Below are 17,805 nucleotides of genomic sequence, written 5' to 3' on the forward strand. Positions count from 1 at the left end.
GAGAGAGAGAGAGAGAGAGAGAGAGAGAGAGAGAGAAACATCAATGTGAGAGAGACACATTGGTTGGTTGCCTCCTGCATGCACCCTGACCAGGGCCAGGGATCAAATGTGCAACCCCAGGTACCTGCCTTTTCCGGGAATTAACCTGTGACCATTTGGTGCTTGGGGTCAATACTCTAACCATTTTGAATTACTGGCCAGGGTCCTAGCTCTGCTTCCTATTAGCTATGTCACTTTGGTCAGGCAACCTGCTTGTTTCCTCTGCTGTATGCTGAATGTAGTATTACTGCTTCACAGAGTTTTAGAGATCGGTGATAATGTATGTGAAGCATCTCCTAGAGCATCTATGAGATGTGGCCTTGGTAATGTGAGTGACTGATCCTCCAAGGGTAAGGAGGCTACTAGCAGATAAAGCAGAAAGGAAAATGATGTGTTATATGGTGTCATTGAGAAAGGAGCCTGAAAGCACAGTGGTTTGCCGGGAGGGAGAAACTTCCTTGGCTTTAAATTCTAAAAGAGTAGGAAAGCATAACAGGGTAGTAATTACTGGTACCATAGAAATATTTACACTGAATGTTACAATACAAATTCCCTCCTGGTTTTTCAGGCAACCTAATAGGTGCTACTGGGAGTGACTTAATCTCCTAGAACCTAAATCCCTAGGATTTCTAACATCTATCTAGGGATAAAATGTTTTCATAATACAGAAAATCAGAGTGGGTCTTTAAACACCAATACCTCGGCCCCAGTCTTCACTCTGTGACCTCTCACCTTATGTCCTTTTTCCTTCCGAAGCCTCACAGAAGCAAATCCTTTCACCACATTCCTAATTAAGATCTTTGTCCTCTTATATCTAAATAATTGTAATAGTCTTTACTCCCTCTCTGATGAAAGGCTATTTCCCTCTGCATATTGCTTCCTGACCCTAGCTTTCTTCCTGCTATTCCACTACCCAGAGACTTGTCACTACTTTTCTAATGCCTGCTGAAGGAAGTTGCAGCTGCTTGTGCCAGTTCAACAACAAGCTCTGGCTAATTTAAGCAGAAAGGAATCCATGAAAAGGTATTAGATAGTTCATGGAATCATTGAGAAGGAAGGTGGGAGAGCTATGGGAAATAGAACTCAGGGCTGTCGTGGAACAGGTTAGGTGATACGCAGTCTCTTTGTGGTGCCATTGCCGTTACCACTGTCATTTGCCAATGTGTGTCTTGGACACCCGCTGCTCCACTCCTGTACTCTACTCTCCTTCAGGAGTTAGGAATGCATTCCTCCATTCCCTTGCTGTTGTCTTTAGTCCCTCAAGGCTAAAGCATGAATTATTTCTCCTTGCCCTAGCGGCCAGGCTGCTGGCAAAGCTACCATCTGCCCACTTTTACCCTCTGTTGTGAAAGGTAGGTCCTTCCCTACCACCTGTGTTGGCATTTCCTACAAATAAAAGGAGTGCTCAGATATTGGGTATCCCTACAAGACAAATAACCAGCTCTTCTGCTTTGCCTGGCTCTCTGTACTCTGCCTCATTTTCCCTACTTTACCTACACAGTCTGTGCTCATGGTTTTACCCTTCCCCACCGTCCATTCTCCTTTATTTGGTTTCCTAATTCTCTCTAGAACATGTCAATTTCTATGTCCTCATGTGTACCTTTTGAGTAGAGAGTCTCCCTCCTTCCTTTTCTTTGTAAATTGAGGCAATTATGAGTCTCCTGGGTTATTTTGGATTGAATAAGCGTCAAGATATGGGTACGCACAAATGTTAACATCTGTGCTAGACTTACCTTATTTATCAGAAGTGGTCCATAAAACTAGAGGAGTTTTACTTCATACTGTTAAGTCCACCTTAATGAATTAGTATTAATGAAGCACTTAGAACAGTGCTTGGAACCTAAGTTTCAATTAGAAACTATGTGTTTGCTAAGTAAAACAACTTTTACCTTGATTTTTTTAAAGAAATTGTAAGTTATTTTATGAGAATAATTTAGCTCTGGTTTTGTTAATTACCTCAAAAACTTGTTTGTAAATGGACAATATTAATAAAATTTTACTTTAACATATTGTTCATGTGTACTTTCCAATAAAGACTTGGAACATAGTGGCAATTAAAAAATATGTGGAGTTCTTTCTGATTAACTTTTAATAAGAGGAACTTGTATATTTTGTTGTTTACTATAGAATGGAAGCTACAAGAGTATTCATGCAATGGCCAAAGATATAGATCTTCTAGCAAAAAATGCCAAAACTTATAATGAACCTGGTTCTCAAGTATTCAAGGTTAGTTTTTTTGTTATTATGATTTTTATTGATAAGAGTGGATACCTTTAGAGCTAATAATTTTTATATAACAACATTATTGATATAAAATTCATATATTGTGCATTTCACCTAATGAGTACAATTTAATGGCTTTTAGTTTATTCACAGAGTTGTGCAGCCATCACCACAATCAGTTAACAGTCAATATCCATTTCTCCCCAGCCAGTTAGCAGTCAATATCCATTTCCTCCCAACCTCCCCAGCCCTAGGCAACCACCAGTCTACTTTGTCTCTATGAATGTTCCTATTGTGGACATTTCATATTAGCATAATGTTTTCAAGGTATGCATGTTTAGAATGTATAAGTACTTCATTCTTTTCACTGCTGAATAATATTCTATTGTATGTATATACCATGTTTTATTTACCCATTTATCAGATGCTAGACATTTAGTTTATTTCTAATTTTTTGGCTGTTATAAATAACTAGAGGCTCAGTGCACGAAAATCGTGCACAGGGGTTGGGGGGAGGAGGGATCCCCTCAGCCCAGCCTGCACCCTCTCCAATCCGGGACCCCTCGGGGGATGTCCATCTGCCGGTTTAGGCCCGAACCCAGGGATCGGGCCTAAACCAGCCGTCAGACATCCCTCTCACAATCCTGGACCACTGGCTCCTAATCGCTCTCCTGCCTGCCTGCCTGGTCGCCCCTAACTGCCCACCCCCCACCCTCTGCCAACCTGGTCACCCCCAACTGTCCCCCCTGCTGGCCTGGTCGCCCCCACTGCCCCCCCCCCCCCGACCTGGTCGCCCCACGCGGCCTGCTATTCAGTCGTTTGGTCGTCCCTCACTAACCCCCCTGCCGGCCTGGTCGCCCCACGCAGCCTGCTTGTTCAGTCGTTTGGTCGTCCCTCACTAACCTCCCTGCTGGCCTGGTCGCCCCACACAGCCTGCTTGTTCAGTTGTTTGGTCATCCCTCATTAACGCCCCTGCCGGCCTGGTCGTAGGCAGCCATCTTATGAGGGCGTGATGGTTAATTTGCATATTACCTCTTTATTACATTGGATTATTATATAAGATGCGCTACGAACATTCATGTATATTTTTATGTGGATATATTTTCATTTTTCATGGTTACATACCTAGGAATAGAATTTCTGGGCCACATGGTAACTATATAGTAACTTTTAGGAACCACCAAATTTTTTCTAAAGCAGCTGCACCATTTTACATTTCTACTAGCAGTGTGGAAGTGAAATTTCTCCACATCCTCACCAACTTTGTTTTTTATTTTTGTTTTTACTGTAGTCATCCTAGTGGATGTGAAATAGTAGCTCATTACGGTTTTGATTAGCATTTCCCTAATGATTGGTGATGTTAACATCTTTTCATGTGCCATTCATATATCTTTGAAAAAGTATCTTTTCAGATCCTTAGTCTATTACTTACTTGGGTTACCTATGTTTTTATTGTTGAGTTGTTAGATTTTTAGATAGTCTAGACCAGTTACATGATTTACAAGTATTTTCTCCCATTCTGTGGTTTGTCTTTTCACTTTTAAGATAGTGTCCTTTGATGTACAAACATTTTTAATTTTGGTAAGTCCAGTTTATCTATTTTTTTCCCTTTGGTTATTTGTGCTTTTAGTGTCTTTTCAAGAAACTATTACCAGTATTGTAATAACTATGTATGTTGCTAGGTGGGTACTGGAAATATTGGGGGGGACACTTTGTAAAGTATATGATTACCTAATCACTGTACTTGTTGTAAACCTGAAACTAATACAAAATAATATTGTGGGTAGGGAGTGGGATTAAGTCAGTCTAGGTCAGTGGTCGCCAACTGGTGGTCCGTGGACCACTGGTGGTCTGTGAGGTCTGAAAGGTTGGTGAACGCTGGTCTAGGTTTAAAACAAAACAAAAGAAACCATTACCTCATTCAAGGTCATGCTTAACATCTATGTTTTCTTCTAAGAATTTTATAGTTTTAGCTTTTACATTTAGGTTTTTGGTCCATTTTTAATTAATTTTGGAAACATGCGGTAGGTATTAGATAGGAATCCAATTAATTTTTTTACATAGGGTAATTATTTTTCCTTGTACCTCATGTTGAAAAGATTATTCATTTTCCCCAATGACTAGTCTTGGCACCCTTGTTAAAAATAAATTGACTACACATTTATAGTTTTATTTCTGGATTTAGTTCTATTCCATTCGTGTCTATCTTTATGCCAGACAAGGTTTGTTTTTTATCCACTTTTTGGTTAAATATTGATTTAGTCCCTGCATTTAAACCACATAAATATAAAAAGCAATCTGTGTAGTATAATAAATACAAAAAATATAAGACTATTTCATTGCTTTGCAGCTACCTCAGAAGTTTTATAGTCCTGTAATAAACAGTTGTTTGTAGAAATTTCTTGAATTAATAGTATATCATTGGGAATTTAGCACAGGATGCTCAGAAAATCTTTTAGGAATAAAATATTTAGACTTTCAGAATGCTGATTCAAATACCGTTGCTTTCAATATTCAGTTGTAACCTTTCTTTTTTATCTTTTAAGAAACATTTAATGAAAACCAGGAATGAATTTGCAGTCCTTGTATTCTTAGTCCTTCATTAGACATTTTAATTGTGTAATACCAATTATTGATGCAGTTAAGAACTACTTTTTTGATGTGATTATTTTCTCTAAAGTAAATTATAGAGAGAAGGGAAACTTTGGCTTTGATGTATTAGTAGTCTATTAATTTAAGTGAGTACATTCATTCTAAGTTTAAGTGGATAGTCTTTAATCTTAGAAGTTATTTTTGTTTCAATTTTTAGGTCAGTGTACACAGGTAGAGTTTATTGTATTTTCGTAGACTACTTCGTATTTTCACCACTGTTTTTCCTTGTTCATCATTAGATCTTACTTAACTAATTGGAAAAGCTAGGAGACTTTTAAACTTATATTTAATTAAAAAGATGTTTTGGAAGCTTGTGGAAAGGTTAGAGGATGCAGCTTTGTGGCTATTGAACGAAAGGCTACTCCAGATTGAAGGAGTGCCATAGAAAATGTCCAGTGTACGATTAAGAGCATTTTAAACTGTCCTTTTTTCGATACTTTTTGTAAGACAACTAATTTTGTCTTCACAGGATGCAAATTCTATTAAAAAAATATTTTATATGAAAAAGGCAGAAATTGAACATGAAATGGCTAAGTCAAGCCTTCGAATGAGGTAGGTTTAAAAATGGCTAAAGTTTGCCCTGGCTGGTATGGCTCAGTTGGTTGAGCATAATCCCGTGCACCGAAAGGTAGCAGGTTCAATTCCAGTCAGGACACATGCCCAGGTTTGGGGCTCAATGGTGGGGAGGGGTAGCCAATTGATGTTTCTCTCTCACATTGATGTTTCCCTCTCCCTTTTTCTCTCTCTATAAAAAAATCAGTTAAAAAAGCAATCTCTAAAACCCTTGTGCTTTTATTATTTGCCTAATCTAGCTGGTGAAATCCATACTGTGGGAAACAAGAAATATTTTGCATTTTAAGATTTTATTTATAATGTGATTCTGAAGAGAGTAGGGATAACTCTTACCCAGCACCTTCATTGCAGTTGAAGGGCTTTATTTAAAAAGAAACAATTTTTAAGAGTTAGCATCACTATATGCTTTTATTGCTATAGATATATAATATACATATATGTTATATGTATAGTTTTATTTTGTATATAACATGTTATACACATGATGTATACTATATATAATATAGATAATTTTATGATATTTGTATATAATGTATAGTAGAAGATGTTTATATTTACCGTGAGAGTATTTAGTCACTTGTTGGAAGATCTAAAGTCTCATCCTATCCTGGCTTTTCCTTGTGCTAGGACTGACTTTGAACAAATCTTCTGGGATTCTGTTTCCTCCTACTTGAATGGAAAGGTTGACTGGCTACTTTAGAAGCTTTCTTCTGACCCTGACATTTGCTTGGTTACCAGATTCTTTGATCACTTTCGTAACCATAAGCTCTGTAGTACCAGCTGTGGTACATTCCCCAGATTATGGAGCAACGCCTGCTGTACCATAGAGGCTCAGAAGTATTTGAGCATTTCTATTTAGACAAGAAAATGGTTGTTTCCTTTTTGTTTACCCAGCATTCTCATTTTAGCTGTCAAGTTTCTGAGTTGTGTTTTTTTTTTTTAATCTTATCTCTGGATAGGACTTCATCAAATTTGGCTGCAGCCAGGCTGACAGGTTCTGCACACAGTAAAGGCAGCCTTGGTGAAGAGAGAAATCCCACTAGCAAGTATTACCGGTGAGAGAGAATGAGTGTGTTTAGTCTGAGAGCTGACCCATGTTTATGAGAATAGGCATACTAGTGTTTACTTGATGGCTATCTTAAAGTAATATTTTGGGGTAGAGCTGGGTTATTATAAGAGTTTGTTATCAAGTACCTTATTTAAAAGGTTGAGATATTGCCCTGGCCGGGTAGCGTAGCTGGTTAGAACATCATCCAGGAATGCCAAGGTTGCAGGTTCCATCCCGGGTCAGGGCACAGGCAAGAAACAACCATAGTAAGTAAAACAACAAGTCGATGTTTCTCTCCCTCTTCCTCACTCTCCCCCTCATTCTCCCTCTCCCACATCCCCCCTCCTTCTCCCTTCCCCCTCCCCCTCCTCCTCCCTTCTTCCCTCACTAAAATCAATAAAGAGAAAGAAAAGGTTGAGGTACTACTTTAGGCCTGATCTCACCTCTTAGAAAATATTTAAGCAAAGTTGTTTGTTGGGTATGTTTAATATTACCAGTAAAACGTGTGGTAAAATCTAAAAGGTTTTGTGTTTGTGATAGAATTTGTGTTCATTGTAAAATATGAGCATCTTAAAAGAGAATTAACCAGTAATTATTAATGAATCTTTATTTTTCATAAAATAAGAAAGTAGTGTTGCATTTATATTAACAAATTGCAAGTAGCCTACTTTAGGCTTTCTAACACCACTCTTTTTTTAAGAGAAAAATATTGATACTGGATAAAACTGATTACGAGAGTACAAAAATACAAAGATAAATTGAGGAGGCAATTGAATAGAAATTCTTTTTCTTTGAATGTTTTATTAACAGTTCCTATTTCCTATAAAGTAAACAAATTACTCTAACATCTTTCCATGCCTTCTAATTGTTTGTTTTTATTTGTAGGAATAAAAGAGCAGTCCAAGGTGGTCGTTTATCGGCAATTACTATGGCACTTCAGTATGGCTCAGAAAGTGAAGAGGATGCTGCTTTGGCTGGTAGGCATTAGGCTGTGAGACTAGTTCAATGCCTTTTCAATGGGTCCTTCTGAATAAGGAAAATTGCAGTGACTTTGGTCTGGCTGAGAGTTTGTCAGGTTGAAGTACAAGCTATTTTGTGGCATTTTGACTTCACTCTTTGGTTGGCAAACTTATCAAAAGCTTATTGCTTTATTTTGTGTTAAAGTTTGTATTTGAGTAAATAAATACTTTCAATACAGTTGGTTTGACAGCATTAGCAGATCCTGGTTTGAAACCTGTGATAGTGAGACTAGTGACAACATCAGGGAATCCCAGGAAGACATTCACAATATCTTAGACTAGAGGCCTGGTGCATGGATTCGTGCACCGGTGGGGAACCTTGGCCTGGCCTGAGGTGACAGGGCCAAAACCAGCTCTCCAACATTCCCTGAGGGGTTCTGGATTGCAAGAGGACACAGGCCAGGCCGAGGGATCCCACCGGTGCATGATTGGGGCCGGGGAGTGACTGTGGGAGGGCTCCAGGGCGTACTCGGCCCTTCTCGCCCAGTGCCAATCGGGGCTGACCAGGGAGGGACCACCGGAGGGCTCCAGGGCGTGTCCGGCCCGTTTTGCCCAGCAAGCTAACCTACTGGTCGGAGCGTCATAGCGACTGGTTGATTGGTTGAACGAATGGTTGGACACTTAGCACATTAGGCTTTTATTATATGAGATTTCCAGGTTATTGACTTTTCTCAGCTATAGCTTATGACTTAAAGGTAGATGTAAATTATAATCAAAGCAGAATGGTAAATTGCCATTTAAACAAGTCCAACAGAGGGAATTGAGCACTAAAAATGCATGTAAGAGTACATGGTTGGGCCCTGACCGGCTTGGCTCGGTGGATAGAGGGTCGGCCTGCGGACTGAAGGGTCCCAGGTTCGATTCCGGCCAAGGGCATGTACCTTGGTTGCGGGCACATCCCCAGTAGGGGAAGTGCAGGAGGCAGCTGATCGATGTTTCTCTCTCATCGATGTTTCTAACTCTCTCTCCCTCTTCCTTCCTCTCTGTAAAAAATCAATAAAATATATTTTAAAAAAAAGAGTACATGGTTGGTTAAATAGCAGTCTAAACAACAGCTATCCTATCTAATAAAAGAGTAATATGCAAATTAACCATCACTCCACTACACCCACAAGCCATGCCCACCAGCCAATCAGGAATGAAATAAACCCAACCAAGATGACTACTGCCACAGAGAGCAGGAGGGAGGCATAGGTTTCCCCGGCAATGGAGGAAGCCAAGCTTTCCGCCTGCCCTTGCCAGCCTAGGCCTCCACTCAAGGCTACAAAGTTTCAATGATAGAAGATACATAAACCCAAACAGAAATGGCAGCAGCCACTGAGCTGGAAAGAGCAGGAGGCTAGGGTTGCCCGCGGCGATGGAGGAAGCCAAGCTTCTGCAGCCCTGGCTGGCCCAGACCTTGCTTAAGGCTACAAAGTTTCAATTAATAGAAGATACATGAATTCCAAAAGAAATGGCTGCCACCACGGAGCAAGCAGAAGGCTTGGCTCCACTCCAGGCTACAAAGTTTCAATTGTAGAAGATAAATAAACCCCAGATACCAGGGCCTCCGCTTGGGTCACCAGGGGGCATGACCGGCCTGCAAACCACCACAGGCCCCTTGTCCAGGCCGCCCCACGCCCCAAGGGAACCCCCACCCTGATCTGGGACACCCTTCAGGGCAAACCAGCTGGCCCCCACCGGTGCACCAGGCCTCTATCCTATCTAATAAAAGAGTAATATGCAGATTGACCATCACTCCAACACACAAGATGGTTGCCCCCATGTGGTCAAAGATCCTGCCCCCATGTGGACACAAGATGGCCACCACAAGATGGCCAGCAGGGGAGGGCAGTTGGGAGGGACCAGGCCTGCAAGGGAGGGCAGTTGTGGGAGATCAGGCCAGTAGGGGAGGGCAGTTAGGGGTGACCAAGCCAACAGAGGAGGGAAGTTGGGGCGACCAGGCCTGCAGGGAAGGGCAGTTAGGGGTGACCCGGCTGGCAGAGGAGGGAAGTTGGGGGCAACCAGGACTGCAGGGAAAGGCAGTTGGGAGGAACCCAGGCCTGCAGGGGAGAGCAGTTGGGGGGGACCAGGGCTGCAGGGAAGGGCATTTAGGAGTGACCCGGCCTGCCGGGGAGGGCAGTTAGGGGTGACCAGGCCTGCAGGGAAGGGCAGTTGGGGGGGGACCCAGGCCTACAGGGGAGAGCAGTTGGGGGAGACCAGGCCTGCAGGGGAGGGCAGTTGGGGGAGACCAGGCCTGCAGGGGAGGGCAGTTGGGGGAGACCAGGCCTGCAGGGGAGGGCAGTTGGGAGGGACCAGGCCTTCAAGGGAGGGCAGTTGTGGGCGATCAGGCATCAGGGGAGGGCAGTTGGGAGGGACAGGCCTGCAAGGGAGGGCAGTTGGGGGCAAACAGGCTGGCAGGGGAGCAGTTAGGCATCAATCAGGCTGGCAGGGGAGTGGTTAGATGGTGATCAGGCTGGCAGGCAGAAGCGGTTGGGGGCAATCAGGAAGGCAGGCAGGCGAGCAGTTGGGAGCCAGCAGTCCTGGATTGTGATAGGGATGTCTGACTGCCCGTTTAGTGGGATCAGGCCTAAAGGGGCAGTCGGACATCCCTCGAGGGGTCCCAGATTGGAGAGGGTGCATGCTGGGCTGAGGGACACACACCGACCCCCCCCCCCCCCCCGTGCACGAATTTCGTGCACCGGGCCTCTAGTCCCATATAAAATGCAAATCGCCCAAACGGCAAAACGATGGGTCGCTATGACGCGCACTGACCACAAGGGGACAGACTCTCAACGCAGGATCTGCCTTCTGTTGGTCAGTGTGCTCACACAGTGGGAGCACCACTCAGCCAGAAGCAGGGCTCACAGCTGGCGAGACCAGAGTGGCAGTGGCGGGAGCCTCTCCAGCCTCTGCTGAAGGCGGGGTAAGGAGTGAGGGGTCCTGGAAGAGGGCACAGGCCCAGCTGAGGGACCCCCCCCACTTACCCTCCACCACTGCATGAATCTCGTGCACCGGGCCTCTAGTAGAGATATATTTGATGTCATTGTCAGTCTTTCTCTTAAGTATGATATAATATTTTTCATTTTATTGTTGTTGTTTTTTTATATGTAGAGATAAAATTTGTTTCATAAAGTTATTCTGGCATATCTTTTGATTTTATAACAGATTTTTCCAGCTGTGTATTATTTTGTACTAAATCTATAAAAATTTCATAATTACTGTAAACTACTTATTAGAGTATGAATTTAACTTTTTGATACTTATCTACAGAATTAAATTTTTTAAATTTAAACTAAGCCTTGTCATAAAAAATTGAAAGAAAATTGCTCTTTTCATTAGGTTTTTTTTGCTGACTATAAAAGTGACACACGTTTTATGTTTACGTTTCCTTCTAACATTTGGTTAACTTAATCTTATAGTAACATAACAAATTGAGGGAAAACCACACCATTTACAAAATTTTTTAAAAGTATTTATTGCCTTTTTTCTAATAGTATTGTTGTCACAAAAGGATTATTATTTAGTCACTTCAGCTATTAAGAAAAACAAAGTAGTTGCCAGTGGCCAGGAAGATTTACACCTATATTTTCTTCTAAGAATTTTATAGTTTTAGCTTTTACATTTCATCTCTGAGAACCATTAAAGGCTACTTGTTCCTTTTCTTGGGCAAACTTACAAAGCAAGGAGTCTCTGAGGAAGGCACATTTAAAAAGATAAATTACTTTGTAACCTTTTGTTTGTTTTGTAACCTTTTAAAAATAGCAAATTTACTAGGTAACATTCTACTCTATTTCTGTATAACATTTCTCTAAGTAATCATACAGTTACACTGAGCATTACTAACATCTTTAGTGAAGGGTAGAGCTTATTCTTTTAAAATAAGTATTCTCAAACATATAGCTTAACCTGGAAGGTTGTTAAAAGAGCTTTTCAAAGTATGCTTCTTTTCCTTATAAATACATTTTTTTGTCTTTCAAGCTGCACGTTATGAAGAAGGAGAGTCGGAAGCAGAGAGCATTACTTCGTTTATGGATGTTTCAAATCCTTTTTATCAGCTTTATGACACAGTTAGGAGCTGTCGGAATAACCAAGGGCAGCTAATAGCTGAACCTTTTTTCCATTTGCCTTCAAAGAAAAAATACCCTGATTATTATCAGCAAATTAAAATGCCCATATCACTACAACAGATCAGGTAAAATGTCTTGTACATCACTTGGTATAAATTTATTTTCTTGTGGTTGAGCCTGCACATAAATCTTTTTTGTTGTTGTTGTTGTTAATCCTCACCTGAGGATATTTTTTCCATTGATATTTAGAGAGTGGAAGGGAGGGAGGGAGGAGAGGGAAGGGGAGGGAGAGAGAGAGAGAGAGAAAGAGTGAATGAGAGAGAGAGGGAGGGAGGGAGAGAAAGAGAGAAACAGAGATGTGAGAGAGACACATCCTCCTGCATGTGCCCCAACCTGGGGCTGGGGTTTGAACCTGCAACCCAGGTATGTGCCCTTGACTGGGAATCAAACCTGCACCCCTTTGGTGCGTGGGCTGGTGCTCTAACCACTGAACACACAAGCCAGGACTGCACATATATCTTCCTTTTTTAAATGGAAAAGGATATTAAAGGTGAAAATGTTTTTCATATGTCTAGAGTATGCTTGAATATCATTCCTATTGTGAGAAATAAATTTGATTAAATACAAGTGATATTCTTTGTACTGCAATAGTCAAGATGCAAATTGATGAAAGGCATTCCAGCTAGACATTTTATGTGTCAGATTATAGATTATAAAAAGTCATGCAGCTCAAAATTTAACTTCATTTTTTTATAACTGAACAAAGTACATAAATTTTTCTATATCTTCTATTGATATTTTAATTACAACAATTTATCTCTAAAGTATATATCTAAGTTGAACCCCTCTCCCCTCAGAATAAGTTTAGACAGCTCTTAGAGAATTCATCAGCTGAAACAATAACTGAAAGATGGTTCATCTTGGTTCCCTTTTTTGTTTAGACAATGTTAAAGTGATTATTGGGAATTCAGCCAGATAATACTTAAACCACCACAGTTTCATAAAAAATAGTAGGAAATAAGTAATATAAAATATGATGTTTTAGAACTTCCACATGTAGGTTAGGTTTTGCAATATACCCAGGTAGAGGCACGAAGCAGGTAAAGTATCTTAACTGGGCAAGATAAGATTAAGCTGGTATTAACATGTTGTTTACGTGGCAGATAATTAACCTTCCAAATAGTAGCAATTAGCCCTAGCCGGTTTGGCTCAGTGGATAGAGCATTGGCCTGCAGACTGAAGGGTCCCTGGTTCGATTCCAGTCAAGGGCACATGCCCAGGTTGCAGGCTCCATCCCCAGTGAGAAGCATGCAGGAGGCAGCCAATCAATGATTCTCTCTCATTATTGATGTTTCTATCTCTCTCCCCATCTCTCTTCCTCTCTGAAATCAATAAAAAATATATATATTAAAAAAATAGTAGCAATTAAACTTCTTGTATTCACTGGATTCTAGGAAATAAGGTTGTTTAAACAAGCATGTTTTATGGTTTTGCTTTTGTGACTTTTATTTTTATCATTTCATCAGAAAGATTTATGGTGTTTTTATTTAATCCAAACTTTGGAGGTTTTGTACACAAGTATAATACAGAAAATCAGCTAATTTGACCCTCTTAAAATAACATGGAAATTAAGGCTGCCATTCATAAGAAAATAGCCTGGAAGTTTGTGGTTTATACTCTTCACCTTAGAAAAGATGGTCTTGTAGATGTTGAGAGAGTCTCTTTTAATTGAACGGTTTTTGTCATTATTATCTTATCCTACTGTCTTTTTTAATTCAGATAGTCTAATTAATTTAGTTCAGAAGAAGACACATCTGCAGCCAGCTCATTCACCTGCCTACAACTTTCTCTCAAGTTAGAATTTTTTAATATAAACCTTATTTTGTCAAGTCAATAATCTACAATAATTTTTCATTTATTTTAAACTTTACTCTGGTAGTTATCTGGCACACAGGTAGGGGAGTGTGAGGAATAGAGACGTGGCTGAGGCCTATATGGTAGTACACTAGTGTTCTGAAGGATCAACTTTTTTTTTTAATATATATTTTATTGATTTTTTACAGAGAGGAAGGGATAGGGAGAGAGAGTTAGAAACATCGATATGAGAGAAACATTGATCAGCTGCCTCCTGCACACCCCCTACTGGGGATGTGCCCGAAACCAAGGTACATGCCCTTGACCAGAATCGAACCTGTGACCCTTGAGTCCAAAGGCCGACGCTCTATCCACTGAGCCAAAACAGTCAGGGTGAAGGATCAACTTTTAAGATGTCTAATTTGCCTTCTTTCCAAGGAAAGACTGCCTAGTGGTGCCTCACAGGAGCTGGGCTACCTTCCATTGTGGTCTACGACAGCCAAAAGGGAAATCTAGAGCTGTGCTGTCCAGTATGGTAGCCACTAGTTACATGTGACTGGTGAGCACTTGTAATGTGGCTACTGAAACTAAGGAACTAGCTTTTAAATTTAATTTTGATTTAAATAGCCATATGTGACCAGTGGCCACTATATTGTACAACACAGTCCTAGTAAGATTTGTTGGCAGAAAGAAGATAGTTGAGTGTCATCAAAAGCAACAAAAATGGAAGAGTGGCCAGGCTAGTGTGGCTCAGTGGTTGAGTATCTACCTATGAACCAGGAGGTCATGGTTCACTTCCCAGTCAGGGCACATACCCAGGTTGCGGGCTAGATCCCCAGTGGGGGCACATGCGGGAAGCAGCTGGTAGGTGATTCTCTCTCATCATTGATGTTTCTATCTTGCTCCCTCTCCTTTCCTCTCTGAAATCAATAAAAATATATTTTTTTAAAAATGGAAGAGTGGGCAGAAGCTAGACAGCATGGCTCCATCCATTATGTTCTTGATTAACTTCATTCTGATAAGTAACTTCAGATTTATTGTGGATTGTCATTTACAAACTTGGGTTCTCTGTTCTTCGTGGGTGTTGAGAATTCCCAGCACATTATCCTTGGAGTTGGCAGAAATAAGTCTGAGACTGTAATTGAAACTCTGGGTACTAGCTACATAGCTGGTACTGATAGCTGAGTTTGTGCTTAGTTGTTTTTTGCTTCATCCCAAAGATGTCCTCTAACATTCATAACTCTTTAAGTAGTACATGGAGTCTGCATATGATTTTGGTAAATTTTAAGTAAAATTTACATGCAGAATAGATGTAATTCTAAGAGGAAAGTGTGGAATTTATGCAGTTATTCTGTAAAGCTATTTACACATATTGTCGTTCTTAATACTATTTTGAACCTGCAACCCAGGTATGTGACTTCGATGAATAGCATACAAGTGCTATAATCAAAAGGTTGAAAAGTCTATCCTGTCTAAATTCATATATATAGAGTTAGGCAAACCATGACTCTTCACTTGGTACAAAGTATACAGGGACTTTATGAGAGTTGGTATTAGAAACAGCCATAGTGTCTCAGAGAAATATCAGGATTCTTAAGATTTTTAAGTAAATTACAAACTTAAATTTTAGTTGCAAATGTTTGTGTTGGAATATTTCTGTCTCTCATTTACCATATTAAGACCAATCTTCATTGTCCATATTTAATACTCCTGGGGAAAGAAAAGGTTATTCTAAATGTTTCTTCATGGCATTGCCAGTACTTTCTCTGCTTTAACTTTCATGAACTGGAATGGTCTCTGATTTTCAGAAATGGGTAGATTGCCATGATTCTTCATTAAGGTCATTTAAACCTTCCTAATTTTTCTAAGGTTTGCATGTTAGTCACTAATAGAATTTTCCCATTAGGATTTTTGCTAGTATATTTGCTTTGTAATGGACCACCTTACTAGGCCCTCTGATTACATCTTACAGTGTTCTAGCTTATTCTTTTGGATTTTTAGTTAAATTGTCATATTGCCTAAATATAATGGTACTTTTGCCTCCTCACTTTATATCTTGAAAATGTCATTTTCAGACCTCTGATCAGTATAACCAGTAAAGATACCATCCAGTGCTTAGAATTTCTGCACTAAACTTTGAGGAAGGATGTTTCATAATTTTCATAATGGAAAATTCTAGCCATATGTTTGTCTTCCACAGAACAAAGCTAAAGAACCAAGAATATGAAACTTTGGATCATTTGGAGTGTGATTTGAATTTAATGTTTGAAAATGCCAAACGCTATAATGTTCCCAATTCAGCCATATACAAGCGAGTTCTAAAATTGCAGCAAGTCATGCAGGTATGATATCTTTGTTTTGCTAAGTTGTTGCAAGTATAACTGAAATAATTTTATACATTTTGAAAATGTTTTTTAAAGATGTTTGATTTTCTCCAGCAAGATCACATCATTTATTTCAACAAAATGTACTGCTGAATATTTTTTTTTAGCATCATCAGGACCATGTAGAATAGAAATTATAGTTGAGACTGGGTTAGCTTTGTGAGTAGAAGTGGCAGGAATTTGTCTCTGAGGATCAGCAAAAGCAATTTTAGATAACCTAAAGAATCTTCATTTTGTATGGTCAACACTATGATCAGTGCTGTGGATTTCAAGTATTTCCTTTTCAGTACTTCATATGTATTCCTTAAAGTCTACTGTGGTTTGACTTTCAGCTGTGTTTGACAGAAGGTCTTTAAAAATGCATGTGTTGAAAAGTAGATCTTCTTTCACTTCTCACATCAATTTTTTTCTTAGCCACACTGTTGCTTAAGAAGTCAAGGGTACTAAAGGCCATCTTTGAGTTGGCTTTATGTAAATTAAATATGGCCACCAGAGCTGGGTGCCTCTATAACTTAACTTGCCTCAGTGCTTTTAACAAGTCAGTGCTCTTTTTAGTATTAAATTCAGGTAGTGTTGATTCCCAAACACTCTGGATCCATTTTCTAACCTTTTTTTTATCATGCAGGCTTTTGTTAAATTGGGTTATTGTAAATGTTTAATGACTTTAATTTTGCGAATCCTACGTGTGGTTCTATCTCTCTGGGTGAATCTGATATGTCTAGCTCTTTAATATTCATATATTCTAGTGAGCTTGACTCCTGGGATCTGCTCTGTTTTAGGCAAAGAAGAAGGAGCTTGCCAGGAGAGATGACATTGAGGATGAAGACAGCATGATTTCCTCAGCCACCTCTGATACTGGTAGTGCCAAAAGAAAAAGGTATATATACTTTTCTCATAACTGAAGACATCTTCTCAGTTTCTATTTATTTTGTCTTAGATAAGTACAGAAAAATGTTTTTTAAGCTATTAAATATGAATTCTCTTATAAGATTTAAATATTTTATAACATGTATTCTTTTAGAACTATATAATTGCACTTCTTTTGTGCAAGTACCAAATTGCTTTTAGATGATATAAATAAAAATGACAACTACTTATATAGGTTGGCGAAACATGTTCTTTTTGTGGTCTGCATTATATTGTTTTAATAGTGCTACTTTAATTTAGGTAAGTTTTCATGGTAAATTATAAAAAATTTAGTGCTATCACTGCAGTGAAGTAAGTCATTACTATTGCCCCTTTGTTTTTCCTTGTTAATCTGATTTTTATTTGCCATTTTAAGGATGTCAGATTGTAAAATTCCAAGTCATAACTTCTTTTAGTTCATAAACTATTAAGCTGTCTTTCACTTTCCAAAAAGATTCTACCAAAAACGAACAAGTAGACAATATTTTAGATATTTGGCTTTCTTTTTTTTCTAACCTTTCTCTTAACTTCCCTAACTCTTTCTTTCTCTCATGGGTTTCATGGAAGGGGACCTTACTGTGAAATTCTGGAGCTGGACTTCTATAAAGAATCATGCAAGGCCATCTCTTTTGTCTGTGCTTCCCACATGGAGTTTCTCTGGCTTGATCTTTGTGGAACACTATATTCCCCCTCAGCCTTAACTCTCTCACCATCTTTTTACCAGCAATCAATCCAAGGAGGATACCTTAGACAAGGAATAAGCTAGTCTTTAGTAACTGTTGATACAATTCTGTTCATACATTAAGAGATCCACTAAGATGAAGGGATTAAAAAAATGGTTAAGGAAAGAGAAGCTGTCCTGTATTACCCTCTTATAAAATAAGAAAACTTTTTTTAGCTTGAAAAATAACTTTGTTTGCTAGTCTATGTCATGGTAACTAAATTGATTGGTGTACCCTGAGATGTGAGTCTCCTCCATTACTGGCCTATGAATTTCATCCTTCCAAGTTCTTAATTCCTTGTTATACCAGGGACAACGGAGGAAAAATGTGAAAGCA

At 39.6% G+C, this 17,805-nt stretch overlaps 1 protein-coding gene across 1 annotated transcript in view; it reads left to right on the plus strand.

Annotated features, from left to right (window-relative positions):
• Window positions 1-17,805, plus strand: part of PBRM1 (polybromo 1) — a 127,705-nt gene that overhangs the window by 35,786 nt on the left and 74,114 nt on the right. The window contains exons 9-15 of the mRNA XM_080674492.1: window positions 2,167-2,265; window positions 5,384-5,466; window positions 6,447-6,542; window positions 7,421-7,512; window positions 11,515-11,728; window positions 15,658-15,799; window positions 16,621-16,718. Of these exons, the coding sequence (XP_080530618.1) occupies window positions 2,167-2,265; window positions 5,384-5,466; window positions 6,447-6,542; window positions 7,421-7,512; window positions 11,515-11,728; window positions 15,658-15,799; window positions 16,621-16,718 (824 nt within the window). The remainder of the gene's footprint in view (window positions 1-2,166; window positions 2,266-5,383; window positions 5,467-6,446; window positions 6,543-7,420; window positions 7,513-11,514; window positions 11,729-15,657; window positions 15,800-16,620; window positions 16,719-17,805) is intronic.

This window comes from Plecotus auritus (assembly GCF_963455305.1).
Source record: "Plecotus auritus genome assembly, chromosome: 6".
In the NCBI taxonomy this organism is placed as follows: Eukaryota; Metazoa; Chordata; class Mammalia; order Chiroptera; family Vespertilionidae; genus Plecotus; species Plecotus auritus.